The sequence below is a fragment of the Capronia coronata genome, assembly GCF_000585585.1.
Source record: "Capronia coronata CBS 617.96 chromosome Unknown acBCG-supercont1.6, whole genome shotgun sequence".
NCBI lineage: Eukaryota > Fungi > Ascomycota > Eurotiomycetes > Chaetothyriales > Herpotrichiellaceae > Capronia > Capronia coronata.
This window is the reverse complement of record NW_006912898.1, coordinates 1,706,968-1,722,304: the sequence shown is the minus strand read 5'-3', so window position 1 is coordinate 1,722,304 and position 15,337 is coordinate 1,706,968. Positions and strand designations below refer to the sequence as shown.

Sequence of the window (15,337 nt, the reverse complement as noted above, 5' to 3'; positions counted from 1 at the left end):
GATCCTCGTCCCCGCTTAAACCAGTCCCTGTGAAACGTTGAACATAGGTGAGTGCATCATTTTACGACTGTTGGATGTTGCCACGTTGATCCTTCATGCACTCCTGCCTAGCCGCCGATGTGTGTGACAGCAACACGATGCCGCCCGCTCACTGCAGATATATTTCCCGGCATGTTGTCCCACAGATGTCTGTCTCTTTACTCTCTACTCAATGCTGGGTATCATCTTCCAGCAGTGGCACCAGCGTACTCAGAGGCGACGGTGGTACTTCTCTCCAACACGCAGGCTCGCCGCAGCTTAAAGGAGATGCAGGCCAGCATCATGACGACGATGGCGTCCTCAAGCACGGCTGGAGAGTCACCAGTGTCACTGATGATGGCAATGGATGGAATTCACCTTGGATGGTCCGACTTTCGATCAAGAGTTTTGAGCTCCTTCCGAATCGTGTTTACCGAGGGCCTGCAAGTGACAGATATCCCAGAGCCTTTCCCCGACGAACTGCATTCATTGTTGCGGAATCTGTCACGGTTCTCGGCACAGGAAAGAGACTGGCGCAGTCAAGTTCCAGTGGGACAAGGCTTTGGCTCCACATTGATCTTCCCGCCAAACGTGCTGCCTTTCGTTCATGATAGCCGACTCATGGATCGGTGCTTGGCTCCAAAGTTGAATCGAGAAGCTCTGCCACCACGTGCAGTAAGAGCCCAAGAGAGTTTATTCGAGCTGCCAGCTCCACGCCCGGCCCTCATCAGTGGCTTCAAGACTTCTGCCTTCAATGAGACCGAATTGACAATGCTTCCAAACTGCACCTCGGCTCTGGGGACCATCGTGGACTTCGCATCTGGTACTGTCTCTGCAGGGATCAACATCTACGGTCCCTTTCTTGTTTTCGAGCGGATGTTAGCAACATCCGATGATGAAATACAGTCGGCCAAGAATCGATGCGCAGTTGCCGGCGCTCACTGTATTCGAGCGATGCAGCTTCTCTTTGGTAGGGGCGGCAAGACAGGTCCTGTCCTCGAAACGCCTGTATCCTTCTCCTGCGCCATCAACAATTCGATGGCAGTTATGAACTACCACTATGTCGACGAAACTGGATGCTATTGCATGTGCGAGATAGCAACATTCAACCTTGACAATACGGATACGTTCAAGGAGTTCCAGGGTTGGATCGAAGCAATCGAACGATGGGGATGCGTATATCTTCTCCCGGTCATCAAAGTCAGGCTTCGGCAAATGCTCAGGTCTAATGAGACTCCTCCAATTTCACCCATGCCGTCCCTCACCCTTTCCATCGACACTGCTGCAGGAAACGAAGACGTATTGATGAAGATCCTCCGCGCAACATTCGGCTCCATCAAGTGGAAGTGTGACGGTGATTGCGAGACACCTTTAAACAGCAGTATCGCTCACTGCGGAACTCCTGTTGGAGTCCGCAAGATTAGGACAATGGCTCTATCACCCATTTCTCCGACCCACAAAGGCAGCGGAGACTCGGTGGCAGGTCTACACACCCCATTCCGCACGTGGCGGATGAGACCTGACTGGGGGGTCAGATCTCCAACAGGACGAAAACATTCCGTTTCGCCACTGAGATTGAAATCCAACATTCCCGAGTCTCCCTGTCGTCCTGCCACACTCTCACCCTGCACTCCGCCTCCGGATGCTCCAGTCTCTGCGAGATCCCCAATGCTCGTCCTCCAGAAGCGGGTGGACTTGGCCATGGACGAAATTCAGGAACTCAGAGCTTTGGTTCAAACGTTGCAGACAGATCTCCTGCCCAGAAAACTCCCTTCTGAATTGAACAACGAAAGTCAAGCGTCACCAAAACAGGTTGGTGGCGCCTCCGGCTTTTGGATAGCCTCTCAAGACACCGGCGTTCTACCTAGCAAGATGGTTGCTGTGGCCGTTACAACACTCTTCTTTTGCTCGCGATGGTCATCGTCTGCCCTGCCAATGGGTTCTCTTTTGTGTCTCCTCATAGTCCTGGGCCTTGGATGTAACTCTACCGGGTCAACTGCTTGTATCGATGCAATGTTGTCATTTGCACTCAATGGCATGCATGGCTGGGCAGTGAGGCAAAGTAAGGCCGTGGCTACGTAAAGCATGTTCTTCTTTGTTGGAGTCATTCTGCAGCTATCCATGTGATGCGTATGTGTCCAAGGTATAGGTAGCCTTCAGGAGTCAATCGCTTGAGTGGCAGGCCATTGCCCGGAATCAAATAGGGGTATTGTAAGCAGGCCAGTCTCTTCGTCTCCAGCTCCAAGTATGGGGTCCTTATTATCCTCCCAAAGGGGCGCCAATCCGACCAACGACCCACCCACGTGACTTCGCGGGTCCACTATCCAATTAACGCGATCAACGCGCCGCGACGCGTTCTCTCTCTTCTCGATGCACGAACAAGGCCTACCACTGAGTCTTGATCAACCTGAACCGTAATACTTCGGAAACCACTCCTACCGCGTCATGTCTTCGAAGCCTTTCAAACCACTAACGCTTCGAAAACCTCTCACGAGCGATGATTGCGGCGATGTGATGCACCCACCGATCAAGCGAAGAAAGCTCAGTCCTCCAGACGACTCTCACACTGCGGCCACGTATCGGCAGACTGCGCTTACCAATAAAGACGTACACTCCCACAATAACTCCGAGAGAGCAGCGCTCAGAGACATTCGCAATCTCTCGGATCCCGTTGAGAAGCAGGAGAAGCCGAACTCGGATGGATTTGCGAGTTACTACTCGGTATTATGGTACGAAGGGAGACCTCCAAAGATATTGTCACGTTGGCTAACAGCCATGTTAGGCGTGCTCCCACAAACAAGAAAAATAAGACCTGGACAGATGATGGACAGCTTGCAGTCGCCGGTGGTTATGCAACGCTATACAACAAGTCAGGGAAGATCATAGGCCGCACCGCATTCTCCGCTCCCTTGTTGCCCGGTTCGGCTTTGTCCATTGGCGGTAAGGAGGTTGAGGTCGACTCGTGCATCACCAAGAATGACCATGTTTCGATCATCAAACCTGCTCCCGCTGCCACCAAAGTTGTGGACAGTTCGATCTCCAAACCTCTATTCACAGCACCCTTGATGTCTCAGCCACGTAAGCAGAGCATGAAGGCACAGATGAGGGCGCTGATTCAGAATGAGAAGACGGAGAGCCAAAAGAATGGCAATCCACAACCTAGCCGTGTTGCTGCGTTTCGGCAACCACTGAAAGAGTCCACCATCCTCCCGCAGGGGCCCTCTGAAACTCCTATTCCGCGCCACGATCCCAAGGCGAATGGCGCGCTTGTCTTCAAGAGGCCGAAGAATCCACCTCAAGGGCGCCAGACTGTCGATGTTGTATTAGATCCGCTAATTGGCAGGCTTCTACGTCCGCATCAGAGAGAAGGGGTCAAGTTCCTCTACGAATGCGTGATGGGACTGCGGTCTTTCGACGGGCAGGGCTGTATCCTTGCTGATGACATGGGGCTAGGCAAGACCTTGACGACAATTGCTCTGTTGTGGACGCTACTTCGGCAGTCTCCAGTATATAGGGGTGCACCTGTCATCAAAAAGGCCCTTATCGTTTGTCCCGTTTCTCTGATTCGCAACTGGAAGCGCGAATTCAAGAAGTGGCTGGGCCTGGACCGGCTCGGAGTGCTCGAGTTCGAAGATCAAACTACTCGACTGAGCGACTTTGACGGCAGAGTCTATCAGGTCATGATCATCGGTTATGAGAGGCTGAGGATAGTTGCCGATGATCTCGCAAAGGGCCAACCCATCGACATTGTCATCTGCGATGAGGGCCATCGCCTCAAAACCATGAAGAACAAGAATGCTCAAGCTATCGAATCACTCAACACTCGCAGGAGGGTTATTTTGTCCGGAACGCCCATCCAGAACGATCTCGGGGAGTTCTTCGCCATGGTCAACTTCGTCAATGATGGCTGTCTAGGCTCGCAAAAGGGGTTCATTAGGGACTTCGAGAAGCCTATCATAAGAAGCCGGCAGCCCGACGCGTCTGAAGAGGAGATTGAGCGTGGACAGGAAGCGAGTGAAGAACTTGCTCGCACGACGTCGCCTTTCATCCTCCGCAGGACAGCAGACATCTTGTCGGAGTTCTTGCCGCCCAAGACCGAATACGTGCTCTTTTGCAAACCGACACAAGGGCAGGCAAAGATCTACCGAAACATTCTGAAATCTCCCATGTTCCACAGCGCTCTTCGAAGCAACGAGAGTGCGTTCCAGTTGATCACTATCTTGAAGAAGCTATGCAACAGTCCTGCCCTGATGGACCCTAAATTTGGCAATGACGACTCCACACCTTCCTCGTCGCTCAAGACATTGAACGAGATGCTTCCCGAAGGTCTGTCTAAGTTGTACCACAACTCTCTTTCGTGCAAGATTCGCCTGCTCGACGAACTCCTGCAGCAGATACGGCATAACACAGATGAGAAGGTGGTGGTGATCTCGAACTACACTTCGACCTTGAATTTGATCGAGCAATTATTGGTCAATTCCAACCTACCCCATCTGCGCCTCGATGGGTCCATTGCAGCGAAGAAAAGACAGGGCCTTGTCGATCAATTCAATCAGTCCAAGTCCACGGAGTCGTTCGCTTTCTTGTTGAGCGCAAAGGCGGGTGGTGTGGGCCTCAACTTGATCGGTGCAAGCCGACTTGTGCTCTTCGATGTCGACTGGAATCCGGCAACGGACGATCAAGCTGTCGCACGTATACACCGACAAGGCCAGAAGCGACACTGTAAAATCTACAGGTTTCTTGTGAAAGGCGGCATAGAGGAGAGAATCTGGCAACGCCAAGTAGTCAAAAGGGCATTGGCCGACAGTATCATGCAAGGAAAATCTGCTGGCTCGGCCGGACGTCTTGAAGGAGGCGGGAAGGGCCAGACCGCAACATTCAGCCAAGACGAGTTGAAAGATTTGTTCCGTCTCGACGAAAGCGATGGATTGCGCACGCATGACCTGATACAATGTCCTTGCGACGGAACAGGACCCAAAGACGAGACGGTAGAAGACTTTATGGGCGATGGGCAAATACTCGTCGATGATCAACAATCGAATGCTACTGTTGGAGATTCCGAGGACGAGTTTCCAGACATTGCTGAGTTCGCGAAAGAAGGTGTCATCAAGTCGGAGACATTGACAAAGACCGAGCGTGAAGCGGAGTGTGAGGAGCTGATGAGATATATGCACCTGGATATGTCGGTTCTCTCCAAGACAGAAAAGGAGGGGAGTGTTGTCAATGGGGTCGCGTCTGCCATTGGTGATGCTTGCCTGGAACATGTCGTCCGGCTCGAGGCAGACATGGTAGGAGGCGGTGGCGTCTCCTACGTTTTCAAGAGGACTGAGGGCAGTCAACTGCTTGAACAGACTGGAAAGGCACCCATAAACTCATACTGATCAGGTTCAGGATTGATTACGATCCTGCAATGATCGCTACTGGTGTGAAAGAAGCTGTTGTTTCAGTGTACATGTAGTCTCATTGAGTCATGTCTTAGCATACCATGTCATCAGATACCTGCCAGGTAGCTTGATATCAAGCAAATAACGTACTATGTATGTTATGAGAGGTGGGATAATAGACGACTTTCGGGTCATTTCATCGTGCTTCTATCTTAAAAAAAAAAGAGGATCTAATCTTTGGACAACGAAGATCTCGGGAAACCTACTTTCAACGGTCAATAGTGGCCTGGGCAATGCTAAGTCGGCGGACTAAAGTTGAAATAGAGATAACAGATAAGGGATGTTCCCCGACTGCGGAGAGAGAGAGACGGCTCGCGACTCGGTGCATTCGAGTCTCAATGATCCAGTCACTGTCCGTCACCTCTGTTCTTGGGCAACATGCCAGCATATGCAGCTTCTATTTATGCGACCGTGATATGTCAGCTAGTGGTCTTGTTATGACCATAGCAATAGCAAGTCACACATGGCAGACCGAAGTCCTTTGAAGATTGATATCAGCAGCGAGCCGCCCGTCCCTCCCATCGCCGCAGCTTTCTTGGTCAACTTTGACCATCGCAAAGGGTATGCATCCAACCCCTTGCGGCAGTGTATCTCCCTAGTCTAATACATTCCCAGGTATACTTTGGTATGGCACAGGTCCATCGACGAAGGTCAACTTCTACCCCTACCACCCTTTTACCTCTCCACTGACTTGGAGCTCCAGCCCAGGTCGAGGGTGTCGTCGAGTTCAAATCGTTACCGTCTGGACTACACAATGTTGAGGAGGACTTAGTGTGAGCAGACCACGTATGGACCGAGGAGGCACAAGACTGAACGTTGAAAGATACTTCATCCATGATAAATACAGTGGCCTCAGCGCCTTCATCAACAAGCCTGATGGACAGTCCGAACGGGCAGCGCGCATGTTGGCTGTTGGAGTCCTGGTTCCCCTCGAGTTCGGCCGTACCGGACGAAGTTGGCGTCATGCAGAGGCCCTGCAAGCACTTGCAAGGTAGGTAACTAGGACGGGGGGTCTCTGCACCATACTGAGACGCACAGGTCTCAAATCGACAACGTCCAAGACACCACTGCTCTGGAAGAATACTGGGGCAAATACAGGCTTCGGCCAGACGAGCGGCCAGAACAGGAACAAGTCCACAGCGAGTACCCTGGTCACTCAGCGACCCGACAGCCAGCAAACGGGTATAGAAAATCCAGGTCCATGAGCACAGCAACGACATTTCTACCTTCACATCACACCTTGACGCCTCATCATCCTGCCTTGACTTTGCTCGACTCAGCGGACATCTTCGGTCCTCTGCTTTTCCCTCTTTATCGAGCCGCACTACTTCGCAAGCGGATATTAATCGTCGCTGACACCCCTGTGCAATCCAGTTGTAATCTTGGTACGACCCCCACAATATGCTGTCGACTTCTACTCACCAGTGCTAGTATATAATATGTCCATCTTGTCATCTGTATCAAAAGCACTCCTGGAATTTCTACCCTCGGGCGATACTCCGAGTCTTTGGTTGCGACCTCTGTTCACCGTCGGTGTGGGAGACATTCCAGAGCTTGAAACGACCAAATCGTCTCCTACATCAGTATCGATTGCCGAGGACAATTGGATTGCATGCACCACGGACGATGTATTGAGCACGAAACCGCAGCTGTACGACGTCCTAGTACTGATGCCACCGTCGGAGTCAAACAATGCTGCCACAAAAGTGTTTCCAAAAATGGTCCTGTCAAGTCCCGAGTTGACAAAGTCATTTCCAAAAGTTGGCATTAAATCGACCCAGCGAGACTTTCAACGGTTTGTGCGTCTTCAACAAGGTCTTCTCCAATTTCGACCGAGCAAGACGGCAATTAACGGCTCCTTGGAGAATGGCGCCGAAGGCCGCCCACCGCTCTCCTCACGGCGGTCTTCCTTTTCGGCCAACAAGGCAGTTGTGGAACCAGCCTCCTGGTCGCGAATGGCATATACCTCTCTTGTTTGGTGGGCATCTGCTGGAGATAGACGTGGGGGACTTGTTGAGACAGAAGAGGCGGAGAACGAACAAGATTTGGCGCTGTTGAGCTATGAAGACGACAGCGACAGTGAACAGACTCGGGAGGTTGCGCTTGTGGCATATTTCCATCGCCTGACTGAGATCATATTCCAAACCGTTGCAGAAGCCATTGCGCGCTCTGACGGTACTCGATCGGCACCAGAGTCATCTTACCATGACGACGACAATAACGACAATACAGAGTCGATCTACGAAGAAACTGTACAACGGAGGGCTTCCTCGGAGGGAGAGGAGACACAAGGTCTCTTAGCGGACCCCGCCGACAACGGCGAAGTCGAAATTACTCCGGAAGATATGGCAGCCATGGGACTGGACAGCTGGAGCGCATCCGACCGAGCATTCGTCGAAGAACTGGTACGCCTCTGGTGGGGACGCAAGGCAGTGGTGCGACCGACGTCGATTGAATGCTGCGGCCTCAGGATCTACTAGAGAACACCAGACTCGGTTGTCGCGTTCCAGTTGTCGCAAGGCTGTACAACACTGCTATACTTATACTACCTATTATCGACCCATCCACAGATCGATCATCGGTGGTGACGTCGATCATCTCGATCCTTGCAATACCACCATGCCGCATCAAGCAGCTGAAAGGGTTCAGGCACAAGGCACACCAATCATGTCATATCCGCATTCTGGTTCCCGCCTACTGGTTCCCGCCTACTAATTCGTTGCCCACTTTATACGCATTGCCAATACAATGCCTCCGGCAGATATTGAAGTCACTCGACTTTCACCTCCGCAATGAGCTCATCAATGTCCCCCTTCTCCGCCCAGAAGTATCAATGAGAAAGAAATCACAACTCGTCATACGACACTTCCGCCATTCTTGTGCAATCTCTCATCTCGTCTCGTCTCGTCCCATGCCAATCGTCCTTTGCATTGCAAACAGAAGTATAGTTGTGGCCCGAGATGAAGTGGAAAGACAGGACCGTTGTTTTCTTTGCGACCATGGGAGTCGTGGCGGCCCAGCAGCCTGTCCGAGATCCAGTTGCAGCCGGACCGCCGCTTGAATTAGTGCATCTATACTACGACGAATGGCCAACCGGTAAGCCTCGTCGCCGTCATCACATTCGGGCGGATAGTAACATTTTAGGCATTGCCGTTTCTGCGTCGGGACGCATGTTCTCAAACTACCCTCTAGGTCTCGATCCGACAAACACCAAATACCAAGTCGCCGAGTTGAATTCCAATAACACCGAAACAGCGTACCCGAATGCTGAGATCAACTCTCCGCCCGGCGGTGCAATCGATTTCTCCACCTACCCGGCCACATCGAAGGGACTTGCGGACTACTTGATTGGGGTGCAAAGCGTCGTGATTGATCCAAAAGACCATCTCTGGATCCTCGACACGGGCCGAGCAGTTCTCCCCAACGGCACGCTCACGACCTCCAACTTCGGCGGGCCCAGGCTGATCGGGGTCGACTTGACCAACGACACCATCTTCCAGACCATCCTCTTCCCGTCGACGGTGGCGTACTCGGATTCCTATCCGAACGACGTCCGCTTCGACCTACGGCCCTCCGTCACGGCGTCCGGCCAAGGAATAGCCTACATCACCGACTCGTCCAGCGAGGGCCGCAACGGCATCATCGTCGTCGATCTCGGAACCGGCGAATCATGGCGCCATCTCGAAAACATCCCGCAAGTCCGTCCCGAACCCGGCTTCTTCGTCAGCGTCTGGGGCGAGCCCGTCTACAACAACCCGGGCAACGGCATGCCCATCTCCCGCCTCGCATTCGGTGCCGACGGCATCACGCTGTCCAACAACGGCGAGACCCTCTATTTCAGCGTCGTCTCGGGCCGCCACCTGTACGCCGTCCCCACAGCTCGTCTGCGCGACCGCAGTGCCTCCTCGGAACTGTTTTCCCAAGCCTCGGTCATGGATCTGGGCCAGAAGGGCGTCAGTGACGGATTGGAGAGCGATTCCAATGGCATCGTCTACGGAGGCAGTGTCGAGACGGATTCGATTGTCTTCTTCAACCCGGCTAAAGGCACGGTTTCCACCTTTGTCAGGGATCCCAGGATCCAGTGGACCGACACCTTCTCCACGGCCGGTAGCTATTTGTATTTCACCGAGAACCAGCTGTGGCGAGCCCCGGCGCAACAAGGCGGCGTGGACAGACGGGTGAAACCGTATGCTTTGTTCCGAGTGCCGTTGTTGAACAATGCTACTAAGATACAGCTGGTGTAGATACTCTGTACTGCATACTAGTAGGTAGCTACTACTCCTGCTGGGCGTATTGGTCTCTTACCTAGTAGCAAGGAGAGCAAGGGGGTACGATCTTTGCAGAGGGCACCCAGCCAACAATTGGTCTTGGAGTCTTCTCGTTGACAGTTCTGCAATGTGGTAATGCTATGACACGATACAAGTTCTTTGTATGCAATGCGTTTCGTATAACTCGCTAGCCGTACAATGCATACGGTCGCCAGGCGTGCTCTCCTAGAACATCAGCTCGAGTTCTTGTTTTCAGATAAAACCCACCCATGAGCTGCTCTTCGATGCAATCATGATGTCGTTCATGTGTTGCGTTTAGGCATCAACCAGGTCATAGTCGGATCAGACTAGTAGCGGTCTCCGTCGTCGTATCGTGAAATGTCTCGACCCTGATCATAGGCGTTGTCCAAGTTGTCCCCGAAACCCTCGACGTCCCCTACCTTCCCGCCAACCCAGCCAGAGATGTCCTCGGGCACATCTTTGACATCCTGAACGGCATTGTCCCACTCACGTTCGACGTCCTTGGGAATATCTTCGACATCTTGCACCTTCTCCCCAGTCCAGCGTGCCGCGTCCTGTGGAAACTCTTCAACATCTTGCACCTTCTCCCCCGTCCAGCGTGCCGCGTCTTGTGGAAACTCTTCGACATTTTGGACACCGTCGACAACATCGTTTTCGACTCCATACTTGACTCCATCCCATTTGTCTTCTATGTGAACATGTCAGGAACTTTACTAGCCTCAATGTAGAGGGGTGCGCGCTGAAGGCGGTTCCAAATTGCCAATGATCTGAGAGAAACAAGACACTGCGAGTACTCACCGACTTTCTCTCCCTCGTGCGTCAGCACAGCACCGCCTAGCACGCCGGCCGCCAGGCCAAGGGCCATGTTTCGCCCGGTGTGAGATTCTTTCGCTGGCTCTTGGGGCGGGTAGTAGTCCTCTCCCTGGCCTTGTCTGGCATCATAGTCTTGACTATAGCCTCCACCACCTCCTTCACCTCCTCCGCCTCCTTCTCCGCCGGAGTAGGAGAAGGACTGTTGTGGAAGCTCGAATGTGCGTTGACCGTTCTCGCGATTGACGTAGAGCCAGCGGTCGTTCTGGCCGTCCCATTCGGCAACCCAGGGTTCTGGGACTGCGGGTGGGCCGTGGTTGTAGGATTGCTGCTGGGCATACTGGTCTTGGGTTTGAGACGGGTTGATGTAGTAAGACATGATGGAATCTCGAGATGGAGAAGACATAAGGCAGAAGTTTGCTGGGGTGTTGGCGTCGATGGGAAAGTAGGGCCCGGCCGTGTGGAAACTGAGTCGGCAGCCGACCGTATCAGGAGCGGTGAGTTGGGAGGAACTCAACGCAGGTTGAGACCTGAGGGCACAGAGAGTGATGATGAGGTGTCAGTAGAGGATGGTGCGACAGGTCACAGACTGAGCAGTCAGTGGTAAAAGTTATTAATTGGCTCTTGAATGGAGGGCTGTTGGCCTTCAGGCTTCCGGTGCCTGCCTTACCTTAGGTACCTATGTAGGTATGCATTTTGTGACTGTCATTGACTCCGGCCGTGGCTAGGAGGTGCCCACTTACATAATTGACAAACCACTGTCATTGCAGGGTGGGATGAAGAGTCGGTTAGATGCCTATATTTCACTGTCTTCCATTCAAGTTTACTATCAAAAACCTTTAGATGCTATCAGACTTGGGAGATGCATTGAGGGTCATGAGAACCTAAACTCCGGCACGCCCCGAAGCATCCTTAGCACAACTCTGTAACCCCGCTCTTGAGCCGTTGCAGAGCAAACAAGCTCATTTAAGCTCATTGCCGCAAAGCTTGACTGTTGACTCTAAATGCCAGTGCAGGCAGGGGCTGTCGATTGGGCAGGTGGTCTGCATCTTCGATGCTAGCGATTCAGCCCACAATGATGGTCTACCAGATATGCGCAAGACTGCTTTTCGGGTTGAGGAAGGAGCTCCTGGCACAACTGGGCAAGTTCTGATGGAAAAGTCCTCGGGCATATACTAGTAGTGCTTGTAAGGATGCGCACTGAGATTGCTCATACACAACTATCTTTCCTTTCACTATTACTACTACTACCTTCCATCTGCCCTGATCTCGAAGATATCCGTATAGGACTTCCTCTTGACGACTTGACGGTTCCGTGATCTCATGCTACCTGCACCTACACCTGACCCTGTGACTTTGACTTTCTTTTCGACCTCAAGGGGGATTCCTTGAGCCACAACAGCATCCTCCGCCCAAGGAATGACTGATGGAGCAGACAACTCGGAGGGGCCTTCCGCAGACACTCAAGACGATGGATCCGGAGTCCATGCAGAGGAGGAGGACAAGCGACACCGGCGGCTGAATGCATCCGCGACCATGGCCCATACCATTCATGAGTTGGAGCGGCTGCTAGAGGAGGCTGTCAACATTGCCCAAATGGCGGGGACAATAGAAGAACAAAGTAGTGCACAACCGACGACCGAGGAGAGGCCTATAAGTCCCACCTACCGACCATCCCAAGCCATTGCAGTCAAGGTAGACAATTACCTTCGGAAGGCCTCGGTGGCATCCTCTCCATCATCTGACAGTTTGGTCCGTCGTGAGTCAAGTGGCCGAAGAAGGCGCACCGCTAGCCACCTGGAACCGCCACCACCACTACCGACTGCAGAGCATTCGGAAGCAAGAAAAGCCACCTTATCGCGAAGTAGGAAAGCGTCAGCCCAGACGACTTCGCCCTGCAAGCATCAACATGCCGAAGTTCTCGGGCCACCGCAGGTTGGGCCGCGCACCACGTCCTCTCGCAATCCGCGCGACAAGCGTAGAAGCTCAGCTTCGCGCCAGTCTCCACCTGTGCTAAGGCTCAATAGTGTTGACCTTGTAGAAGGTGAGGACGAAGAGAAGGATCATTTTCTGGGGAAGGGAACTTGGCTCCAGGCACCTCGACCAGGGCATGAAAGACACTTCACGCAGATGTTCGGAATCGACTCCAGACAAGCGAGCATCAACATGGCCCACGGCATGCCTTACCCCCTTCAGAAGATCGATCTCAATGGTGTGAGGCATGTTGATGTCCCCGACAGTCCAGACGACTTTGACGTCCATCAAACCTGCAATCATGCGCCCATAGCTCGCAACTGGCCGGACTCCAGAAAGCGTTGGGCCGCTCTGGGAAGCTGTGTCAACACAGCCTGTCTAGGCTTCTTGATCGGTATCTACTCGGGGGAGGTGCCAGCGATTCAATACGTGATTGTGGATTTCGATCGTCGGATGATTCTTGGGAACGTCTTTCTGTACTGCGGTCTCGCCATACCAACCTTGGTATTTTGGCCCTTACCTCTTCTGCACGGCCGGAAACCATACAACATTGCAGCTCTGGCACTGACATTGTGTCTCCAAATCCCCCAAGGGCTGGCTGTCAACACATTCCGAACACCAGACGTGCGGAGATACCGGATACTGCTGCTCGTGTCTCGGGCTCTCTCAGGGGTCGTTTTCGGGTTTGCCAACATAAACAATCTTGGGACCTTGTTAGATTGTTTTGGGGCATCGCTCAAGAGCAGCGAGTCCAACGAAGACTTGGAAGACCCACTCGATATCCGGCGACACGGAGGTGGGATGGGCGTATGGCTAGCAGTCTGGTCTTGGTGCACGATGGGCTCCATTGCGCTTGGGTTCGTGGTCGGCGCCTTTATCATCAGCGGAGCCCCTGTCGATTGGGGCTTCTGGGTCTCCTCGATGCTACTCATGGTTGTGCTCCTGCTCAATATCATAGCCCCGGAGGTGCGTCGTTCAGCATTTCGCAGGACAATGGCAGAAATGCTGGGAGAAGGCGGTAGCTTCAGCAGGGTGGCTCGAGGGGAAGTCAAAATGCACTTGACCGGAAATGGGCCTTATTGGTGGGGCGAAGAGGTGCTTGCTGGTCTCCGACTGAACTGGAAGATGGTGAAGCAACCCGGGTTCCTTGTGCTATCCATATATGCGGCCTGGGTCTACGCCCAGTTCACGCTGGTATTGATGGTGAGTTTGGCGAAGTGTGAGACGTCTCACACCTGGACTGACGTTCCTAGCTGCTGGGAGCACTGGCTTCCACCCGATATCGGTACAGACCTGTCGATGTTGGGCTTTGCGTCCTATCTTTGGGTATAGGGTCAATCATTGCCATTCCTTTTCAGAAAGCATCGTGGCTCAGTCGTGCTCGGTATCTTCCTCCGAGGACAAACAGCATGACCCTTGAGAGCGCAATTGGGTGGACTTCCCACACGCTTCGGAGGACCTTGTGGATGGTGTTTTTGCCACTGGCAGCCATTGGTTATGCTCTGACCTCGAAAGGGCCTGTCTTTCCTGTTGCGGTACCTTGTCTGTTTGCCGGGCTGGTTGGATATGCTTCTGTCCTTGGAATTGGCGAATGCTACGCTTTGATGATGCAAACCTTTGATACCTCCGACCTGCAACCTGGAATGACGGGTCGACCGGCGCGGCAGTCCGTGGTGCAACGATACCGGCAGCAAAGGACCAATTTCTCGTGCTACCCAAGAATCAGCGCAGGCATTGCCGTCACACAATTTCTGAAATTCGTTTTCGGGGCAGTATCCACGGGAATATGTGGACGGCTAGAGAGAAGATATGGCGCAATGCAAGCCGCCGGCATTGTTGCGGGTGTTCTTCTGGTCTTAACCCTGCTGGTTGTGGTGGTCCTGGTCCGCTGGAGAAAAGTGCAAATGACCCCTAGCAGCCAAGATAGAGACTATGAGCAGCACGAGGGGTGGGAGCCAGTAGTACTCGGAGACCCGGGGAGCGTGGCTCGCAAGATCAGTCTGCTGGAAGCTGGCGACTTGACTCGATGGTCAGAAATCCGACGCAGGAACCGACTAGAGATTGGACTGACACGCCGCTGACCGAGAGGAGGTCTGGGGTCACTCTGTCCGTTGCCAGACCACATTCAACGCCATAGATAAGTAGGGAGGCAACTCCTTCTTCCCTGCTATCCATTTGCTTCTGACACAGCACACCAGAAGCGGCATACAGGGGATGGCGCAGACGGACCCGAAGTCAATGAATGCCACGAAGTAGGAATAGATGAAGATGAATAATGCAGCGCAGTGCAGCGCAGTGGAGCGCAGTCACATCAGGCCACAGACTCGGAGGCCAAGCTGGGGGTGTGAGTCAGCAGAGTGCCTAGAGTTCAACCGAGTGCGACTAGCAGGTGACGGGATAATGAGTGATTGGGCGGTAGAGTCGCTAAGAGGGGCAGGAGTAGCCTTCTTAGCCTGAAGAACACACCTAATGTATGTAAGCGACAGGTAGCCAGGTACAAGGGCTCACGGGGGCAACGTGTATGTGTTTCTTAACCGTGACACCGCCCCCACCCACTGGGATTCTAGGCATTGGACTGGCTCATCAGGCTCAGTCCACAGCCTATTTAGGCATGTGTTCAGTTAAAGAGTGGTTGTTGTGGGCCGGGGATCTTGTCGATGACATCGCCTAGACTACTCGGTTGGTCGTCGTTGAGGTTGTAGTCTTTCCACCGCGTCTCTCTTGGATCGCATCGCAGCGCCCACCAGTCTAGGAGATTCTGTGATTATATTTGACCCGCCGCTCTCTACGGAGGTACAATGT

At 53.1% G+C, this 15,337-nt stretch overlaps 6 protein-coding genes across 6 annotated transcripts; 5 read left to right on the top strand and 1 right to left on the bottom strand.

Annotated features, from left to right (window-relative positions):
• Positions 1-330: 330 nt before the first annotated feature.
• Positions 331-2,100, top strand: A1O1_07295 (uncharacterized protein; the record flags this gene model as incomplete). Its single annotated transcript, XM_007728167.1, has 1 exon — positions 331-2,100. One exon carries the CDS (start codon positions 331-333, stop codon positions 2,098-2,100), a length of 1,770 nt encoding a protein of 589 aa, XP_007726357.1.
• A 363-nt stretch (positions 2,101-2,463) lies between these two features.
• On the top strand, positions 2,464-5,399 carry A1O1_07294 (DNA repair and recombination protein RAD54B; the record flags this gene model as incomplete). The annotated part of the gene is made up of 2 exons (XM_007728166.1): positions 2,464-2,747; positions 2,801-5,399. 2 exons carry the CDS (start codon positions 2,464-2,466, stop codon positions 5,397-5,399), a joined length of 2,883 nt encoding a protein of 960 aa, XP_007726356.1.
• A 526-nt stretch (positions 5,400-5,925) lies between these two features.
• A1O1_07293 (uncharacterized protein) lies at positions 5,926-7,942 on the top strand (the record flags this gene model as incomplete). Its single annotated transcript, XM_007728165.1, has 6 exons — positions 5,926-6,023; positions 6,078-6,112; positions 6,166-6,235; positions 6,286-6,453; positions 6,501-6,847; positions 6,894-7,942. 6 exons carry the CDS (start codon positions 5,926-5,928, stop codon positions 7,940-7,942), a joined length of 1,767 nt encoding a protein of 588 aa, XP_007726355.1.
• A 519-nt stretch (positions 7,943-8,461) lies between these two features.
• A1O1_07292 (uncharacterized protein) lies at positions 8,462-9,706 on the top strand (the record flags this gene model as incomplete). The annotated part of the gene is made up of 2 exons (XM_007728164.1): positions 8,462-8,558; positions 8,607-9,706. The coding sequence occupies 2 exons, from the start codon at positions 8,462-8,464 to the stop codon at positions 9,704-9,706; spliced, it is 1,197 nt and encodes a 398-aa protein (XP_007726354.1).
• Positions 9,707-10,077: 371 nt separating this feature from the next.
• On the bottom strand, positions 10,078-10,940 carry A1O1_07291 (uncharacterized protein; the record flags this gene model as incomplete). The annotated part of the gene is made up of 2 exons (XM_007728163.1): positions 10,078-10,439; positions 10,550-10,940. 2 exons carry the CDS (start codon positions 10,938-10,940, stop codon positions 10,078-10,080), a joined length of 753 nt encoding a protein of 250 aa, XP_007726353.1.
• A 1,157-nt stretch (positions 10,941-12,097) lies between these two features.
• On the top strand, positions 12,098-14,616 carry A1O1_07290 (uncharacterized protein; the record flags this gene model as incomplete). The annotated part of the gene is made up of 2 exons (XM_007728162.1): positions 12,098-13,738; positions 13,789-14,616. The coding sequence occupies 2 exons, from the start codon at positions 12,098-12,100 to the stop codon at positions 14,614-14,616; spliced, it is 2,469 nt and encodes an 822-aa protein (XP_007726352.1).
• Positions 14,617-15,337: the final 721 nt, after the last annotated feature.